Genomic DNA, 20,205 nt, shown 5'->3' with positions numbered 1-20,205 from the left:
GGATTTCAGAGGGAGTGGCCAGTCAGGAGGGCCCCATGTGGGTATGGATCCAGTGTCCAGTGGGATTGGCTAAGATTTCCGGCGATTGATAAACGCTTATATGATAGTAAACCCGTAAACCTATTGAGTTATGAGGGGAGGTCACGTGACGGACCTGACCTTACTAAACTCTTGTGAAAACACGACACATACGAACGGTAAGAAACCGACAACTCTTCTTTCTGCCAAGTGTCATCTTTCTGTGGATTTCTTGGCACTGAGTGTTCAGAAATTGCGTTGTTTTTGGACTGTGCAGAGGCTCACGAGCGACAACATAGGTCAACAACCTGACCTACCTTAAATATGCGACTTGTACCATAAGATCCAGCTTGATCAAAAGATAGGACATGTCAAATTTCATCTCTTTATCTCAAAAGAATTTTGAGCTATCGTAAAAACCGCCAGTGTGGCACCATATCGCCTCCGCGCGCGGTCGGAAGGTAAAAGTTCGACTCAACCTCAACTCAAGGCCCCTAACTCTTCAACAACAACAACAACATCAACTCAAGGCTGTGTATAAAACTCTTCAACTTTGACTTCAACTTATTCTCATCAAGGCCATCTATAGAATTATCATTCTGAGCGGACTCACACAGAAAACGAGGGATCTTGATTTGGAGATTGAGATGGATCAGCATGGTAAGTTCGGTATAATAGCATCGACTCACTTTTCAGAAGTAAGTAGTGCCTACTTACGTAATATGTATTCTTCCATTTTTAAAGTGACCATCCCACCTCAACATTAGTTTTGAGTTGAGATAGCTAAATTGGTGGCCATGGCCTTCAGTACCGGTTTGGGCACTCACAACAACATCGAAAAATGCTTTAATTCGGATATATGGAATTTCAAACTTGCAGTTTTCGGATTCTAAGGGGCTACTGCACTGTAATGCCCCCTTAAAATTTATGATGTCAGTGGAGATCTAACAATTTAAAATGTTTTACTAAAACGTTTGGTAGCACATTGCGGTATATGCTGTTTAAGAGCAACAAGGGCCGCACTTTCAAATAGTCGCTAGGAACAGCAGAGATTCCAAAAAGTAAACAAAAGTAAAAGCCTAATATCTTGTAAACTAGTGAATATTTTTTGGTGAAATTTGGTAGATATTAATTTTTGATCTTTCAGAACCAAGGGATATCACTTTTATGCCAATTCATTAACTTTTTTGAAGGTGGGAGGGTCCCTTTAACGAGCTAAATCCAGATATGATGATAAGGTAGGTGTCTCCAAAATATTAAAAAAGAAACATAACCAGACCTTACCTAACCTCAAACCTGACGCAATGATTTTGTCTAGGCATCCATCGATAAGGAAGAAGCTTCAACAGTGGGAAATGGAAAGTACCATCATGTAGGTCGCCACAAAACAATTCTAATAGTATTTACCCAGTGGTTTTAACCTTTGCCCCAGTGGGGGGGGGGGGCATTTGTTACCACCCTGTCCAGTTTTTTGCATGTGAATAAAAAACTGGTGCGAAGCGCCTCACCGCTTGGAGTAGCTTGTAGTGCATCATTTTTTGACAACATATGAAATTTTTGACCCCAGGTTGAGGTCATGTCAGCCTGCCAGGTCAGGAGGAACAGTAAAAATATTTCAGAATCACAATGATTTGGACTACTAGTGACAACAAAGGTGTCTTTTGCTGCTAGCCTGCTCTCTAGAAAGGTCATCAGAGATCATTTGAGGCTACAAACAGTTTTTTCATATAAAGCCAGGATCTAAAGACTAGCCCGCACCCCACTGGGGGGGGGGGCTATTTATAGCCCCCCCCCCCCCTCCCGTTTTTCTGCAATAACTTCCAAACCGCTTGACGGATCGACGCCAAACTTACAGTACCTTTGGCTGTATCAATTTGACACCTTGTGTCAAAATTTGAACTTCGTAGCTGCCATAGGTCGGCCGGAAATGACGTCAGAGTGACGTCATGTTCGGCCGATTTCGATGCAAAACATTGAACCACGGCAATCGCTCCCAAGAGCTCAGTTTTTAAGCTAGATCCAATTTCTTTGCATGAAAGGACTCAAAATTGACCGCGCTATCAAACTGCTATCTCGAATTTTCAAAATTTTGAAAATTTCGAAAATTTGATATAATATTCAAAATATGTATTTTTATATTTTTTTTTCAAAAAGTTTTTGACTTTTCGAAAAAACCGGAATATATGTGACAGAACGCTTGATTATGACTAACTCTAGCAAGTTTTAGCTAAATATCTTCAAAAATGGCCAAGTTATACGCATTATTGCAAAAAATTCACAATTATTAATTTTTCAAATCAATTTTTCAGTACGTATTTGACATCGTACACCAATATAAATAGCACCATCGTGTTCCTGAGCTCAAACTGCATCCAATAGACACCTTATTTGTTGAAAAATTTTAACTTCAAAACTTGACTTTTTTTACCTGAAAGTGACCTGACCTAAGCTAAATTCGACTCAAAATGACCTCGAATGACACAGACGACATCAAATTCGAAATCTATGGCCTAAATGGACCATAAAACATGTGTCACGTGACCGACGCATGATAAAATATTTTCGTCTGTGATGACCTGACCTTGACCTGAAAATCAAAGTAAAAGCTTGGTACCCTTAGGGTATCTAGAGCATCTGTTTAAGAGTGTGTGTACCAAAAATGAGCCTGATCTGACTTGTAAGACGGCGGCCAGAGCCCAAAATGTGAACAAGCCAAAATGCTAATAATTTTTACTTTGACCTGACCTGTGACGTCATCGGTGACCTCGAGGTCAATGAAATTAGGTTTCGCTCGACAGTTTTTCCGGGGCTATCAGACGCCGTTTGAATTTTGACGATCGGCCCAGTAGTTTCGGAGTTAGGAGGGGGGGGGGCTATGAATAGCCCCCCCCCAGTAGGGCGTGTTATACACAGACCCCAGTGGGGTGCGGGCTAGGTATAGGAGCACCTCTATTATTTTCCTGCTGCATTCTTGTTGGCAAACCATGTCATTGTCATTATTGAGAGATGTTTTATGGGTATTAATTCCATAAGGAATTATTCAATTATTGGTGGTGATAACTCTGCAACTTTGTATTTTCTTGCTACATAACTTCTCCGTTTTGTGCTTTCGTCTAGTCAACTCGATGTGAACTGATGTTGGACCCCATTCCAGATCCATCAGTGTCTGAACTACTGCCGCTCATGCGGGCTGCATCAACGTCACCAGAAGGACCAAAGTGGTCTCGGGAGGGCTCCGCTGACAGCGACGGGGAATGGGGTCTGTCACAGAGTGTGAGGAAGTCTCAGAGGCCGAGGAACTGCACTCCCATAGATAGTGGCTCTGAGAGCGACTTTCGGCCAGTTGTGAAGGAGGAGATAAAGATTGAAGTCACTTCACCAAGGGTAAGTGTTCAAATGCATGGTGCTCACCTCTCATTGGTTTTTAGCTGCGAGGTTAATAAAAGGGAATGACAGCGCATAATGTGTTCCAATTTGTATATCTGTGGAGGATAAACATCTCATGTTTCATTGAATATTGTTTGTCTGTTGATCCGGTCTAGGTTGAGCGGCCGTCGTCTCCCTCGGTGTCGGACGACGATCCTTTCTCGGACCGCGCTCTGCATTCTTTAGTGAAGGAGGAAAAGTACCGACCTCGATCACCGTCACCGTCTGAGGACTTCATCGGGTTCACTGAGGTGGACCGGGACAGGTTAGGGCACCGCATGATTCAGTGCTGTTATTGAAATTTTAGTTGTTATTTGACATAGTAGACAATGATATATTATCCTTGATGAATTCTAATAATATTTGCATTTGTCTGTTCTTTCAGTGCCTGTTTCATCAACAATGCAAAAAGGAGTCTGTTACTTGGTTGTTCGTCTGCCATTCGAGACTCTACTGAAGGTAAGTATATATATGTGAAGAGACTGTAAGCAATGGGTTTATCGTGATATCCTCGGTCTTACTTTTGTGCCCTTTTCAGAGAAAATGTAAGTTTTATTTTTATTTTTGGTTTCGTACTCTACAAAGTGATTGAATGGCATTATCGAACCATTCTTATGTTCAATTGCATGCACTCTATTAAACTGACGCGTTACCGAAATGCCACCGAATTATTGATTACCCTGTTGAATTTATTGCAGTTTTTGCTGAAGGAGTGTTCATCAAGAGTCAACGTCTCGTCATTAACTACCGAGATGTGGACGGTCTCGTTGATAGTAACATATGTGAGTATTCTCTCGATTTTAGTCAGCTAGCTATTCCTCATCAACGGACGAATGTACACGATAAGCACTCATATTGCAGACAAATTAAACCGAATACAGACGCATTGTTTCCGTCTAACGGAACCTTGAACGATTAAACCTTGGTCTGCTCTTCATCAAATCGCTAATGATTTTTTCGCCCTTCTTTCGGACAGTTTGTGACGTGTGCTGCCGCGATTGGGACGGTGAATGTCCCGTCCATGGACCGCTAAAGATCATACACGATACCAAGGTAAGGACTGGTCCATACTGGTCTGATTCGTATTCTTTACACATGACTCCTCTCACATTTAGACATTAAATAATATGACCAATTGTGCCTGATGCCCTAGTGATGGAACGACATGAGCTTCATGTAAAAATGATCTATTTCTTTCACATTTACGTAATCCTCTTTCTCATAGTTATATTATTGCTTTGCTACTGTCTTGTTAGCAGGTAATACTGTCATGGGTACGTGGTCAAGAACAGGTTCATGATCTATATCCACAAAACATACCCGTCTGATTTACAAACAGGCTTAAGATAATCTCAATGCGTGGATTGTATTGTCGACATTGCGCCCCACATGCGCTGAACATTCCAGGCACGACCCGGTATCGGAGATGTCGATAGGGACGTCAAGACTCTCCCGCCTTCTCTCAGCTCTGGTCAGTCGACAAATCCAGCGTCTGGCACCGGTAAGTTAATGAGGCAAGACAAATGGCGATGCGTAACAACTGCTGCTGGACGTTTGATGCATCATTTGGTGATGGTTGCTTGTATTGTATGATTTCATGTCCCATGTATCAGTACATGTTGTGTCCATTTAGTTAAGGTGAAGGCTTGTATTTATTTGATTCCAGGAGTTTTGGCGGAGAAGGACATACCTGCGCGCCAAAGACTCGGTCCTTACGAGGGAACCTTGACCACCGAGGAGAGTCAGGCCCGAGGTCGAACAACCGGGTACAGATGGCAGGTCAGTTCAGTTGTTTTGTTTTGCAGGTAAAAACGCATGTTTCCACTTAAGACTTGCTTCAACGATAAAAACTATAAAAACATTTTAGACCAATGTTGGCTACATGGGAATTTGATAATGTTTCCATTGCGTATGTCATATTTTTACTTTGTTCTTTGAATTGATGAACTATGTTTTTGTTTGGTACCTCAGATCAAGAAGGGTGATCGGGTACATCACTCGGTGAATGCCGAAGACCCGAGCTGCAGCAACTGGCTCAGAAGGGTCAACTGTGCCCGCTCGGAGGAAGAACAAAACCTAGTGGCCTTCCAGTACCGGGGTCAGATATACTTCAGGTGCGTTGTAGTCTTGGAATCCACGGATCTATTCTTCCTAACTGCGTTACGTATGTTATGCGCGGTTCGTCCTGTAGCCCATATTTTTCTTTAATGGATTCGTCGAAGTTATTAATGACAGTGTAAGTGTTGTGACTACACCAATCAAGCTTTCATCAATAATGCTATATTTATTTCCCTATGCAGGACGTCAAAGCCCGTTCCGCGGGGCTCTGAGCTGCTGGTGTACTACGGAGACGACTCGGCCCGGGAGCTGACCGTCCACTCGGAGACGTCTGAGAAGTCTGTGACTTCCTCTCCGGCCGGACCGTCATCTTCAGGTCAGTTCATCGTTAGCGGTTCCGAGGGCTATGGCGTCCATCGAAAGGATCCTGGAGATAAATTTACTTTCCTACCAACACTCTTGACTATGCTCTTGTCCGGTCCGTTCATTTTTGTTTGTTTTGTTGGGTTCGGCCCTTTCTGTCCTATAAGACCATTTCAGAGCCGGAAGGATGATAGGGATTAGGGAAGGCATTGGTCTGGACAGGCACCCCAGTGAGTCACCTGGGCTGAACCCGTCCGGTTGGACAGGCCGCGTAGCCCACTGGCACTCACTGCACCCGGCTACGGGCTAGCTCCAGTGGAGCCATTCCCGTATGGGTTATAATTGCCCGTCCAGCCCGGAGCAGGGGGTTTGAGGCGTGGAGAAGGATTTGACTGTCCTGAGGATGGAAACGACGGAACGGGTGGTCCGTTCAGTTGAAGCTGGTCTAATGTAGGTATGTAGGCTTGATGTATATTTACCAAACTACATGGGTTTGGTCTGTTGAACTGACATTTCGATTTGCGATCTAATCCTTGCGCTTGAAGGTGAGGCGGTCTGCCTCTGGTTTTGGTCAATGGTTCCCGAAAGAAACTTTAACATATTGTTCAGTAGCATATATTTGAACATTTAGCCCTCGCTGGGTCGGAGGGGTGTTTTGACCCCCGTCCTGTTTTTTTTTTTTGGCATAGGTATACTCGTATATCAAAAAACGGCTTCGTGGAGGGCTGCTATTTTTAGCACACCACTACATGCACATTTTCGGCACATGTTGACCTAAGATAACCTCGGGGACATAAGGATGGGTCGCGGGCAGACATGTGCATGGATCCGAGTGATGGATCTATAATCTCAGTGGATCTCGAGGCACATTACAGGTTTGGATCTATGATCCCACCGAATCCGGCGTGAAAATTTTATCCTGGATCTATGATCTCACAGGATCTGACGATAAACCAAAAGCATGGATCTATGATCTGAGTGGATCCCACCATGAACAACATTCGAAACCAGGTTTCCAAGTGTTTCTATGTCAATAAGTGCCATAAAACTATGGATTATGACGTGTTATCACATAAAAGCACTAAATAAGAACGTTTGTGAGTTGCAACGAGTGATCTTTTGGGATTTCTGTGTTGACCAAAAATAAATGAGGACCTATGATCCCACTGGATCTCAAGCAAAAATACTAGACTCAGATCTATGATCCCTACGGGTCTCTCGATAAATTGAAGAGCTGGATCTATGATCCCGACGGATCCGAGATCAGGATCCGTGGGATCAGATCCCAGATCCATTTTCTCGGATCCATGCACATGTCTGGTCGCGGGTGCCAATTTCCGGTCCTTTGTGTCTTTTTTTACTTGTAATTCGTTGTTTTAAAGTGTTTAAAATGACGTTCGTTTAAAGCAGGTACCTTCCAATTTTCTCCCATTGACTCATATTGGAGAGATCGCAATATTGAACTGACCTTACCTGACCGTTATTAAAATTCCGAGATATACATTTTGCACAAATTGTTGGTGTCATCAATAGCTGAAAGTTTCAATGCGATCGATCACTCTGTAGCTATGACAGGCATTGAGGCTTCAAAGGAAGTAAGGTCACTTGGCGTGACCCGATGACCTGACCTCGAGTGACCTCTAGAGCTCCTCGTCGAGAGCAGTTCTAACGTGCCGACCGTCAACAGCGTCAAACATCCGGCCAATATCCGTCTGGTGCATGTTTAGCTGCCGCGCGATGTTCCAATAGCACGTGGTGTCACAGAAAACCACTATCAACGACGAGCACTTACCGGAGCAGCCTCACGGCCAACGAATGGTTGGAGGCGCTCAAACGGACGGCACACCCAGACTCGGTTTCTGAAAGCGCACTGATGTCTGGTTCAAGTCACGCTGACTTCATGCGGGAAGGCGCGCCACCTCAAAGTCCCTAGAAAATGAAAAGTGATGCTGAGGGAGCCTCTTACCTTTCTGGGCTGACGGGCTATGACTTGGGAATAGCCCCGATCTTATTCCCATCGAAAACTTATAAGCACTGCTGCCCAACAGGAGGTGAATCAGGAGACACCGTCACCAGCACCGCCCAGCTGTAGGCACAGGTCAAGACGGCGTCGGTCGACATCAAACCCTGTGTGCTGGAGAACCCAGTGGTTGAAAGGCTCCACGGCACTCTAAACTGTCTTCTTATGAAGGTGTGGCTCAATCGCCATTGAAGGAAAGCCATCAGATTGTTTGGCTTTTCAATTCCAGCGGGAAGAAAGATGTCCGGATAATTTCGTTACAACCTGTGCAGCTGAGATAATAAGTGCGATCGTATAAGGGCGCAATTTATTATCCATCCGTATTAGTTCATGTCTTTTCGAGTTGCATAAAAACCGTGGGTCTTGCACCATCAATGGACGTTCGATTTTCATCTGTGTCAGCCAACCAATCTTGTTCATTACTTGTCTATTGCCGTCGCAACGTTACCGGCTGGTGACCGCACAATCCATCACCGCTCCTCGACCTCTCCCTTGGTCGTGACCGCATGTCAGGCATCGACCACCGCGCTGAGTGGCTACTGGCTCTCGAATTTCTCCGGCCAGCCCCAAATGCGACAACTGGGCCCTAATCCTACTTCACTGGCACTAAGGGAGCGATGCATGTCCTTCACTGTTAATTTTGAATGCAATCATTTTACCCTGATGTTGTACATAGCTGGACAGAAACATTTTCGATCTCTCTCAATCTCTAAATGTGTTTTACAGGTATTGGCTTTACACTTCGGTGTCCCCACTGCGACTTCCGATGTCTGGGACAACATTATCTGGACGGACACGTGAAGACAAGTCACGGTCACATCGGCAGGAACGGCAGATTCAAGTGCGAGTGGTGTCAATACTCGACCGACAAGTCCACCCGTATGGAACGCCACCGCAGAATTCACACAGGGGAACGGCCATACGGCTGCTCCATCTGCAAGGCACGGTTCTCTGAGCGGTCAAACCTCATCACACACATGCGGACCCACACGGGGGAGCGGCCGTACGGCTGCTCACACTGCCAGGCCCGGTTCACTCAACGGTCTAGCCTAAACAAACACATGCGGTCCCACACGGGGGAGCGGCCGTACGGCTGCTCCATCTGTACTGCACGGTTCACTCAATGGTCAAGCATAAACAATCACATGCGGTCCCACACGGGGGAGCGGCCGTACAGTTGCTCCCGGTGTCAGGCCCGGTTCGCTGAACGGGGACACCTCAAGGCACACATGAGGACCCACACGGGGGAGCGGCCGCACGGCTGCTCCATCTGTACTGCACGGTTCACTCAACGGTCAAGCCTAAACAATCACATGCGGTCCCACACGGGGGAGCGGCCGTACAGTTGCTCCCGGTGTCAGGCCCGGTTCGCTGAACGGGGAAATCTCATCAAACACATGCGGACTCACACGGGGGAGCGGCCGTACGACTGCTCACACTGCCAGGCCCGATTCACTCAACGGGCACACCTCACCAAACACATGCGTACCCATGCGAAGTGCAACCGCACTGCTGCCACTTCTGTCTAACGGTTCGGCAGTTTGACTCACAAAAGTCAGTTTTAAGTGGTACACAGTTTTGAGAATTACACAGGTTTGATGCGGTAAATGCTTTGATTAGCGAAATTCAATGCTGAAACGTGTTGACAAGTGCGTGGCCGGCCGCCGTTGTACGTTAGTTATTGGTGTTATAGATGTGATTCTCGTTTGTGAGCTTCGTGGCTACCAGTGTCATATCTGGTTTGTTTGTTCTTATCCAGTGTGATTCAGTGCTTGTGTTTTAAACTAGCCACCTTAACTCACTCCCCACGGGGGGGGGCGCGCTATACATAGCCCCCTCCCGTTTTTCTGCAATAACTTCCAAATTGCTTGACGTATCGACGCTAAACTTTCAGTACCTTCGGCTGCATCAATTTAACACCTTGTGTCAAAATATGAACTTCGTAGTTACCATAGGTCGGCCGGAAATGACGTCAGAGTGATGTCATGTTCGGCCGATTTCGACACAAAACATTGAACCACGGCAATCGCTCCCAAGAGCTCAGTTTTTAACGCCACGGTAAATGCTTTGATTAGCGAAATTCAATGCTGAAAAGTGTTGACAAGTGCGTGGCCGGCCGCCGTTGTACGTTAGTTACTGGTGTTATAGATGTGATTCTCGTTTGTGAGCTTCGTGGCTACCAGTGTCATATCTGGTTTGTTTGTTCTTATCCAGTGTGATTCAGTGGTTGTGTTTTAAACTAGCCACCTTAACTCACGCCCCACGGGGGGGGGGGGGCTATACATAGCCCCCCTCCCGTTTTTCTGCAATAACTTCCAAATTGCTTGACGTATCGACGCTAAACTTTCAGTACCTTCGGCTGCATCAATTTAACACCTTGTGTCAAAATATGAACTTCGTAGTTACCATAGGTCGGCCGGAAATGACGTCAGAGTGACGTCATGTTCGGCCGATTTCGACACAAAACATTGAACCACGGCAATCGCTCCCAAGAGCTCAGTTTTTTAGCTAGATCCAATTTCTTTGCATGAAAGGACTCAGAATAGACTGCGCTTTCAAACTGCTATCTCGGATTTTCAAAATTTCAAATATTTCGTTAATTTTATTTAATAAAATTCAAAATTTATATTTCATATTTTTCAAAAAGTTTTCGATTTTTCGAGAAAAAAAAATGGAATAGATGTGATAGAACGCATGTTTTTGACTAAGTCTAGCAAGTTTTAGCTAAATATCTTCAAAAATGGCTAAGTTTTCCGCATTAGGTATTGCAAAAATTCACAAATATTAATTTTTTAAATCAATTTTTCAGTACGTATTTGACATCGTACACCAATATAAATAGCACCATCGTGTTCCTGAGCTCAAACTACATCCAATAGACACCTTTTTTGTTGAAAAATTTTAGCTTCAAAATATGACCTTTTTTGACCTGAAAGTGACCTGACCTAAGCTAAATTCGGCTCAAAATGACCTCGAATAACACAGACGGCATCAAATTCGAGATCCATGGCCTTAATGGACCATAAAACATGTGTCACGTGACCGACGCATGATATAATATTTCCGTGATCTGTGATGACCTGACCCTGACCTGAAAATCAAAGTACAAGTTTGGTACCCCCAGGATATCTAGAGCATCTGTTCACGAGTGTGTAAACAAAAAATGAGCCTGATCTGACTGGTAAGACGGCGGCCAGAGCCCAAAATGTGAAGAAGCAAAAATGCTAATAATTTTTTACTTTGACCTGACCTGTGCCGTCATCGGTGACCTCGAGGTCAATAAAATTAGGTTTTCTTCGACAGTTTTTCCGGGGCTATCAGACGCCGTTTGAATTTTGACGATCGGCCAAGTAGTTTCGGAGTTAGGCTGGGGGCTATGGAGAGCCCCCCCCCCCCGTAGGGCGTTTTATACGCAGACCCCAGTGGGGCGCGGGATAACATAGGAGGTAAGGACTATCGCTGCTGTTTGTTTATACTATATTTTGTGTGAGGAATATCCGGTAATTTTGAGATAATACTTCTTTTTTGGCTTCGGCTCCCTCTCGTATTCGCCGTATTTCGTATTATCTGCGCACTTTTGTGGACAAGTAGCGGGTCAAACGTATGTCGGCATGTCGTCCAGATGTTACAGGTCTCTATTCATCCTGTATAAACGAAGCCGTTCTTAGATATGTGCTGTTTGTTTATAGGCGTGACTGGATGTTTCTGGTCTTATCGCCTCTGGCGGAATGGGGATTACGTGCCGCTGATGGGTGAAATAAAAGTAGTATTGCTAGATAGAAAAATGTACCTACTAAGTTTTCTCTGGACATATGTGTATGGATCAATACCTACCCACTACTGTGCCGCAGTGTTTTGTTTATGTACATTTTCAAGTTCAAATATTGCCATGGCCGAATGAACGCGTATTAGGTAATAAAGAAAATGATCGCTACTACCCTTTCCATCATGTATGTATGTAGGTATTTCAAGTGACCATCCCACCTTAACATTAGTTTTGAGTTGAGATAGCCAAAATGGGGTCCCTGGCCTGCACTTACCTACTGGTTCAAGCATTCACAACATCGATAAATGCCTGAAATAGAAAATATCTTATTTCAAAGTTGCAGCACTTTGGATTCAAAGGGGCAAATGGGTTAGAATGCCCCCTCTGAATGTGTGACGTCAGCGAAAATCAAACGATTTTAAATCTTTTACTAAAACGTTTGGTAGCACGCGGTGGTATATACTGCTTTGCCCGCAATAAGTGACGCACTTTCAAATAAAGTCGCTAGGAACAGCGGAGATCCCAAAAAGTAAACAAATGTAAAAGTCTAATATCTTGAAAACCGGTGAATATTTTTTTCGGTGAACGTTGGTAAATATTCGTTTTTGCTCTTTCTGAACCGAGCGATATCACCTTCATGCCATTCATTAACTTTTTGAAGGTGGGAGGGCCCCTTTGACCTAGTTCGTGGTGTAAACTACGAGAAGTGTAGGCATCTACTCCAACCAAACAGACATTGCTCAGATAAATAACTGATTGCGTTTTATCGGCTCTTGGTGGCTAACGTTTTAAAAAATATATTCCTTGGCGTTGGCAAACAGGCCTTTTTCATAGATAAGTTGGCTCTAAGTCCTATCATAGTGCGAGTTGGTAAATGTCAAGGGAGCTTTGTATTCCCTAAGAGCTCAACGTTCTCTTTCTGAAGGCTGTATTTCGAACGATGAACGGATCAACTCATGGGCGCTGATGGCTTGTCCCGTCAACATAGCCGTTCACCGCCCACGGCGCTCACCAAGGTGATCTGGAAACGCGACCAGCTGCGTGGGTCACTTCTGGTCGTCGAGATGTTCCAGTGTCTGTTTGGCATGGAACGTTTTTAATGGCCTTTCTTCTTCTTGTGTATTCTTCAGGTATCAGTGGCTCGGTCCAGTGTCCCCACTGCGGCTTCCGATGTCTGGGACAACAACATCTGGACGAACACGTGAAGAAAAGTCACAGTCGCATCGGGAAGAACGGGAGATTCAAGTGCGAGCAGTGTCAATACTCGACCGACAGGTCCACAAACATGAAACACCACCAAAGGACTCACGCTGGGGAACGGCCGTACCGCTGCTCTATCTGCAGGGCCCGGTTCACTGAACGGGGAAATCTCATCAAACACATGCGTACCCACACGGGGGAGCGGCCGTACGGCTGCTCACACTGCCAGGCCCGGTTCGCTCAACGGGCACACCTCACTACACACATGCGGACCCACACGGGGGAGCGGCCGTACGGCTGCTCACACTGCGAGGCCCGGTTCGCTGAACGGGGAAATCTCATCAAACACGTGCGTTCCCACACGGGGGAGCGGCCGTACGGCTGCTCACACTGCCAGGCCCGGTTCGGTCAACGGGCGCACCTCACTGAACACGTGCGGATCCACACTGGGGAGAGGCCTTTCGGCTGCTCCATCTGCCCGGCACGGTTCTCTCAACGGTCAAGCCTCAACAAACACATGCGGTCCCACACGGGGGAGCGGCCGTACAGTTGCTCCCGGTGTCAGGCCCGGTTCGCTGAACGGGGAAATCTCAACAACCACATGCGGGCCCACACTGGGGAGCGGCCGTACGGCTGCTCCATCTGCACGGCACGGTTCGCTGTTCGGTCACACCTCAACAACCACATGCGGACCCACACTGGGGAGCGGCCGTACGGCTGCTCCATCTGCACGGCACGGTTCGCTGTTCGGTCACACCTCATCACACACATGCGTACCCACACTGGGGAGCGGCCGTACGGCTGCTCTATCTGCAAGGCACTGTTCACATACCGGTCACACCTTACCAGACACATGCGGACCCACACTGGGGAGCGGCCGTACGACTGCTCACACTGCCAGGCCCGGTTCTCTCAACGGGCCTACCTCAGCAGACACCTGCGGACCCATTAGATATGTCAATCGGATAGACTTTCTGGTATACCGATAACAACTTGGTATTTGGTATTTCAAACCTAATGTTTTTGGTGTTTTGTTGGTATTATAAATCTTCGCTAATGTATAAGACGCTGTGAATCTGGTAAAAAGTCGGCATTTTCCTGCTATTCCCAAGTACAAGTTGGTTTGGTTTCGGTATTTTCCTATGGTCTTGGTTGGTATTTACCATTTGGTTTGGTATCGGTATCCTGATTTTCTGTAATTGACATCACTAGTACCCATACAAGGAAGCGGTCATACGACTGCTCCATCTGCACGGTACGGTTCGCTGAACGGGGACACCTCAAGGCACACATGCGGACCCACACTGGGGAGCGGCCGTACGGCTGCTCCATCTGCAAGGCACGGTTCACTCAAGGGACAAGTCTCACCTTACACATGCGGACTCACACGGGGGAGCGCCCGTACGACTGCTCACACTGCCAGGCCCGTTTCACTCAACGGGCACATCTCACCAAACACATGCGTACCCATGCGAAGTGCAACCGCACTGATGCCACTTCTGTCTAACAGTTCGGCAGTTTGACTCACAAAAGTCAGTTTTAAGTGGTACACAGTTTTGAGAATTTAACAGGCTTGATGTGGTAAATGCTTTGATTAGCGAAATGCAATGCTGCAACGTGTTGACAAGTGCATGGCCGGCCGCCGTTGTACGTTAGTTATTGGTGTTATAGCTGTGACTCTCGTTTGTGAGCTTCGTGGCTACCAGTGTCATATCTGGTTTGTTTGTTCTTATCCAGTGTGATTCAGTGGTTGTGTTTTAAACTAGCCACCTTAACTCGCGTCCCACTTGGGGGCTATACATAGCCCCCTCCCGTTTTTCTGCAAAAACTTCCAAATTGCTTGACGTATCGACGCCAAACTTTCAGTACCTTCGGCTGCATCAATTTGACACCTTGTGTCAAAATATGACCTTCGTAGTTACCATAGGTCGGCCGGAAATGACGTCAGAGTGGCGTCATGTTCGGCCGATTTCAACGCAAAACATTGAACCACGGCAATCGCTCCCAAGAGCTCAGTTTTAAGGTAGATCCAATTTCTTTGCATGGAAGGACTCGGGTAAACCTTACAGGTCTCTGTTCATTATATGTAAACGCAGCTACTCTTAGATATGTGCTTTCTGTATCTACAGGCGTCACTGCTATGTTTCTGGTCTTGCCGCCTTCGGCAGATTACGTGCCGCCAAAGAGTGAAATGAAAGTAGCATGGCTAGATAGAGGAATGTACTGAGTTTTCATCAGGACATATGTATATGAACCAATACCTACTTTTTTATGTGCTGCAGTGTTTTGTTTATGCGCGACTTAAAAGTTCAAATATTGTCATGGCCGAATAAACGCGTGTTGATAATGTTTCGGCTTTTGAAGTGTTGTTTCGTCTTTGCGGACCCACACGGGAACGGCTGTACGGCTGCTCCATGTCCGCGGCACGGTTCACTGAACGGTCAGCTCTCAATATAGGCACACATGCGTTCCCACACGGAGGAGGGCCCGTACGGCTGCTCACATAACCAGGCCATGTACACTGAATGGTCACACCTGACCAGACGCGTGCGGACTGACCGGGGAGCGACGTTACGACTGCTCCATCTGTACGGCACGTTTTGTTAGGCAATCGACCCTTCATACCGCACACATACGTACCCACACGGGAGAGAGGCCGTACGGCTGCTCCATCTGCGTGGCACTATTTGCCAGGCTAGCAAATCTCAACAGACACCTGCGGACCCACAGGAAAAGCGGCCGTGCTGCTGGGCCTGGAACTACCGTCTACCTGCAATCTGCATTGCATGCGTAAGGGGGCGCTCTGCATTCGAAAGAGAGGCAACTGTGAGACCTGTAGGGGCGCCGCTGATGCCCATTGGGGCGCCTGCATGTGATAGAGAGACGCCTGTGAAGCTAAAGAGGGCGCCTCCATGCGAAAAAAGGGCGCCTCGGTAGAAAGAGAGTTGTTTGTGAAACGCTACTAAGGGTAGGGCACCGTCTGTGGCAAAGATAGGTATAGGTACTGAACAGAAGACAGAGAGGGGTGCCTTCGGCGCCCGTAAAAAATGGTGCCGACCTTCAGCACTGTCCGCTTAGGTGGTTACGACTTACGCCCCTGCCCTGAATCAAGATTGTCAATGATTTTCAAGTCACTAGGTCATGTCCTTGATTTAAAAGTCGAGCAGAAAATCCTGTTCCCCGGCCTTGAGGAACGGGAAATCAAATAAGTGCCTACCTGTCTGAATAAAGTTTATAGATTTCTGAGCAGGGGCCCGGGAACGATTTTCAAGTTGGGGGGGCGAGCCTAAAATGCCTGACATGATGCATATGAAGCAGTGGCGTAGTTAGGGGTATAAGGGGACACGTACCCCACCCCCCCACCCCCCACCCATCGGGTTGAAAGGGACCCTCGGGTCCGAGAGGACCTGCGGTGCCATTTGACCGCTGAGGATTAACGATGACCATATTTCGACTCAGAATGGCCTCATAGGCATGGGCGCCGCCACCGGGGGGGACGGGGGGGACGCGTCCCCCCACTCTCAGAATGGAAGGGGGACGTCCCCCCCAAACTCATTACGGAGCGAGCGAAGCGAGCGTAGTCTTTCGGGAAATTTCTGAATTCTGAGTGAGCGGCCGGCCGTGGTCACGCTTTTGCGAGACTTATATCTCAGGAACCACTTGACTGATTTACATGCGTTAATTTTTGTAGGGTAGCTTCAGTCCTTCTAACAAGTATTGAACTATTCTCGATGCATGTGGGTGACCCATTATGCACCTGCCACGTGAAAAACGAAGACGTGTCAGTTTTGTAACAATTATAATATCTCGGTAACATACTGGGCCGATTGCGCTGAAAGTTGGCATGTAGGTAGGCACCCACTAGGCAATGCATATCCTTGACCAATGACCATGTGCCACAGTTGGGGGTTGCTGCTGCACGTGCGCACATGCAGGGGTCGATTCCAGATCTCGAGAACGGCTGGACCGATGATGCTGAAAGTTGACACATGGTTAGGGAGTAGGGACCGGTTAGTAGGGTGCAGTGCACAAGTTGGTTGGAGGTACCCCCTCGCAATTTCGTACGTGCAAGGCCCACCCCTCGCTCGCTCCGTTGGTCGCCCCAAAAGGCGTTTTACTGGTTGTTTTCCTACTCGAAATTTGATTAGGCCCTTCGGTCCAATGAGACCATTTCAGAGCGGGAAGGATGAAAGAATCAGTGGGAGACATTGGTCTGGGCAGCCACGCCAGTGAGCCACTTGGGCTGAACCCGACCAATTGAACAGGCAGCCCAGCCCACTGGCACTCACTGCACCCGGCAAAGGACTATAGCTCCAGTGGAGCCATTCCCGCATGGGATAAAGTTGCCCGTCCAGCCCGGAGCAGGGGATCGCGGCGTGGAGGAGAAGGATTTGACTGTCCTGAGGATGGAAGAGATGGAACGGTGCCGAATCTGAGAGGGTCCAGGAGGTTTAGATACTCAGTATATGGGGTATGGGCCTACATGCATTGGTCTGACCCCTGCCGGCTGCCACCTCGGCCAACAAAATCTCCAGCTCTTATCCGACCCGTCATCGCGGAACTGCCGATTTTTGATATCGTGATCAACGTGTGTCGCATAACACGACTGGCAGAAAACGGGCATAATACATTTCGTCTAACTAGCCAAGAGCATGACTTTAAACCAATCCGACCTCGGAGTCAAAATCCGAACAATTTTGAAGACTTCAACTCCGACTCTGGCCAAAACTGTCACTCCGACTAATTCCGGCTCCGACCCCACAGTTTTGCAGTCACACTACACTAAATTTTCAGCTTCTAAGAAATAAGCTATACCTACCGTTGACAGGACCACAAAACTTTGAGGCGACTTGACTACTTGACTTGGTGACCTGACCTAAAGTTTTCTGGTATCAAACTTGTTAAACGGGCTGCAAAATTCGTATTTTGGAGCAGTTTTGCCTGATGTTTTTTTTTTTTTTTTTGCCAATTTTCGTGGCGCTTCGCGCCGATTCATGCACAAGCCAGAAAGAGAGATTGTAACTATACAACGCCTCCTCCCCCACGCGGGTATGCATTACCTATGCAATATGCATTACCGATCAGATTAGTGGCATACATCAGCAATTATACCCTGATAGAACACTAGAGGCTTTGCCGTGTCAAAATTGAATCGGACATCAGATGTGTATATAGGTAGGTGCTCGGTGGGAATTCGGTCTCGGGTCTATTAAAGGAAATACCTAAACTACTTGCCTCAAACCAGTTGTTTTGCCACAGGTTTATGAGTTTTTATGCTTAAAATGGTCAGAAAATAACATAATGAATATTTGCAAAAGGATTTTATTTTTACTCTTACATAAGAAGTTAAGAACCAATTACCGTCTTTCGTAGAGGCCTGATATTGCAGCGGAAGTTGATTACGCGTTGGCCAATCATATTACGTAGTTCAAACCAGCTGAATGCTGATTGGCTGGCATTTTCCCGCAAGGGAATGGATTCCTCGGCAAGGGTCTTCAAAACCTCAAACCTAAAATCGATACCGATATCTTTGGCTAGGGTGATCGTTGGGCCATAAAAGCTCCTGATTTGTTCTTGTCTCAGCTCAGGCTACAAAACTGTTACTTCAGTTCAAAACCCAATGTTAAAAGTGGCATATTTGCTTTAAACTTTGAATGCATCGGGTCGAAAAAGCCACGGTAAGAATGCCTACTTTTGGGTTTTCAGTCGGTCAGTCCGTCCCCCCCAGTCAAAAATCCGTGGCGGCGCCCCTGCTCATAGGTCTCGTTAGTGCACCTTATGGGCCCTAAATAACCACACTAAAATCTCAACAAGGGCCCCACGCCGGCTTCTGAGGGAATCTTGCAGATTTTAAGGGCCCCTCGGTGGTCTCCAAAGGCCCGTTACTAGCCTCTGAGAGTTCTTACCGGCCTATGAGGGGCCAGTTCTAGGGGCATTTCCCGCCTGTGATGGTCACACACTTATTTTTCCGAGAGTCCCATAACGGCAACTGAGGGGGCCCTCATCGGCGCCTATGAGGGCCCACACCGGTGTCTCTGAGCATTTCACATCCCCAACTCTGAGTGCCTATACCAGTGCTAAAGCCCTATATCGGCGCAGGGCTGGTAGTGTTATGTCCTATTGACGTCGGGGACACAGTACCAGTAAAAGTTCAAGTACCCGGGGTCAAAATTACCACATTTAGTAAACTTTTACAGTAATAAATAACTTTCAAATAAAGCAGAAACTAAACGCGAGTAAAAGATATCATTGAATCCACAACGTATATCCCCTTTAACAAGGACATAAAAAGTCCCTATACCTAATACATACCTACAACATGGTTATGAACAATTAGTAGCCACAACTCACTTCCGTTAACAGCAAAACTACCGTCGACAGTTGCTAACGAAAACTAGATCAAACAAGATGAGCAAACACATACTAACAGAAGCTTAGACACCGACCCCGCTGTCAGCTGTGCACTGTGCTATTTCAAGCGGGGTTGATTGACGACCAGTTGTAGCCAGCTATACGACTAGACAAACGACTAGATTCGGAACCGGGGTCGGACCGGTTGGACATCAGACATGGTAAATTCATGCGGGGTCGATAGTTTCTAGCCGTCGTCGTTGTGAGCTACCGATACAATAGCGACACCTATTGCATCTGTTCGACGATCGTAGCGCCCCCTACCCTTTCCGGGTTCTTCGTCTGTTACGCTACCCGCTGACCGAGTGATGCCGTGACATTTAATTAACAAACTGGAAATTTCGAAGCGCGAGTCTGATAAGCAATTTAGTACATATGACTGCTCGTAAAAAAAAAATAATATAGAAATGAAACCTAAGGAAACGCGCATCGTAGTTGCATGCAGCCTGCATACCTACATGAATCGTAAAAAGGTCGGGGTCATTTTTCGCTCTCATTTTTTGGTCGGGGACGCAATTTGCTTTTTTACCAGCCCTGTATCGGCGGCTCTGAGGATACAACAGTCAACACCTGCGCATCTAAAGGCCACCCACTGGAAACTTTGGAGGGCCCCACACCGGTGACTCTGAGCCCTGAGGGCCCCACCGGCGTCTGACAGTACCATGCCGGTCTCTAAGGACCCCACAAGACTTCTTCTGCCGGCCTAAGGGCCCCGTGCCGGTCACTGGTTGGTTTGTAGTTCCTGTTGGGTTTCCCCCTGTTGGTTTGTATAGGGTTCGCGTCAGCAGCTCTAAAGACCCCACACCCGTCTGTAACGGCTCCACACCAGCGTCTATGAGATCCCAGAGCAACGCCTGTAAGGACAATCACACTAGCACCTCTGTGCGCCCGAACCGGCACCCATGCATCGCGGCCCATACCAATGCCTCTAAAGGCCCCTTAC

General features: G+C 47.0%; 2 protein-coding genes across 8 annotated transcripts in view; both read left to right on the top strand.

The window, feature by feature from the left end:
- The window catches only part of LOC122369044 (histone-lysine N-methyltransferase PRDM9-like), a 122,376-nt gene that overhangs the window by 69,317 nt on the left and 32,854 nt on the right, over window positions 1–20,205 (top strand). The gene's annotated exons all lie outside the window — the stretch shown is intronic.
- LOC122369042 (histone-lysine N-methyltransferase PRDM9-like) overlaps window positions 497–20,205 on the top strand; it is a 99,381-nt gene continuing 79,672 nt past the window's right edge. For 6 of the 7 annotated variants that reach the window (XM_043343407.1, XM_043343405.1, XM_043343404.1 and 3 more), the window contains exons 1-10: window positions 497–678; window positions 3,173–3,402; window positions 3,561–3,709; window positions 3,830–3,903; window positions 4,143–4,226; window positions 4,421–4,497; window positions 4,852–4,945; window positions 5,111–5,223; window positions 5,416–5,558; window positions 5,745–5,878. In XM_043343407.1, coding sequence (XP_043199342.1) covers window positions 666–678; window positions 3,173–3,402; window positions 3,561–3,709; window positions 3,830–3,903; window positions 4,143–4,226; window positions 4,421–4,497; window positions 4,852–4,945; window positions 5,111–5,223; window positions 5,416–5,558; window positions 5,745–5,878 — 1,111 coding nt within the window. In that variant the 5' untranslated portion in view covers window positions 497–665. The remainder of the gene's footprint in view (window positions 679–3,172; window positions 3,403–3,560; window positions 3,710–3,829; window positions 3,904–4,142; window positions 4,227–4,420; window positions 4,498–4,851; window positions 4,946–5,110; window positions 5,224–5,415; window positions 5,559–5,744; window positions 5,879–20,205) is intronic. The other variant, XM_043343408.1, reaches the window with a different exon arrangement.

The sequence above is a fragment of the Amphibalanus amphitrite genome, unplaced genomic scaffold (genome assembly GCF_019059575.1).
Source record: "Amphibalanus amphitrite isolate SeventyFive unplaced genomic scaffold, NRLGWU_Aamphi_draft 001001F_arrow, whole genome shotgun sequence".
Classification (NCBI taxonomy): domain Eukaryota; kingdom Metazoa; phylum Arthropoda; class Thecostraca; order Balanomorpha; family Balanidae; genus Amphibalanus; species Amphibalanus amphitrite.
The sequence above is the reverse complement of the archived record's forward strand: the minus strand, read 5'-3'. Positions and strand labels throughout refer to the sequence as shown.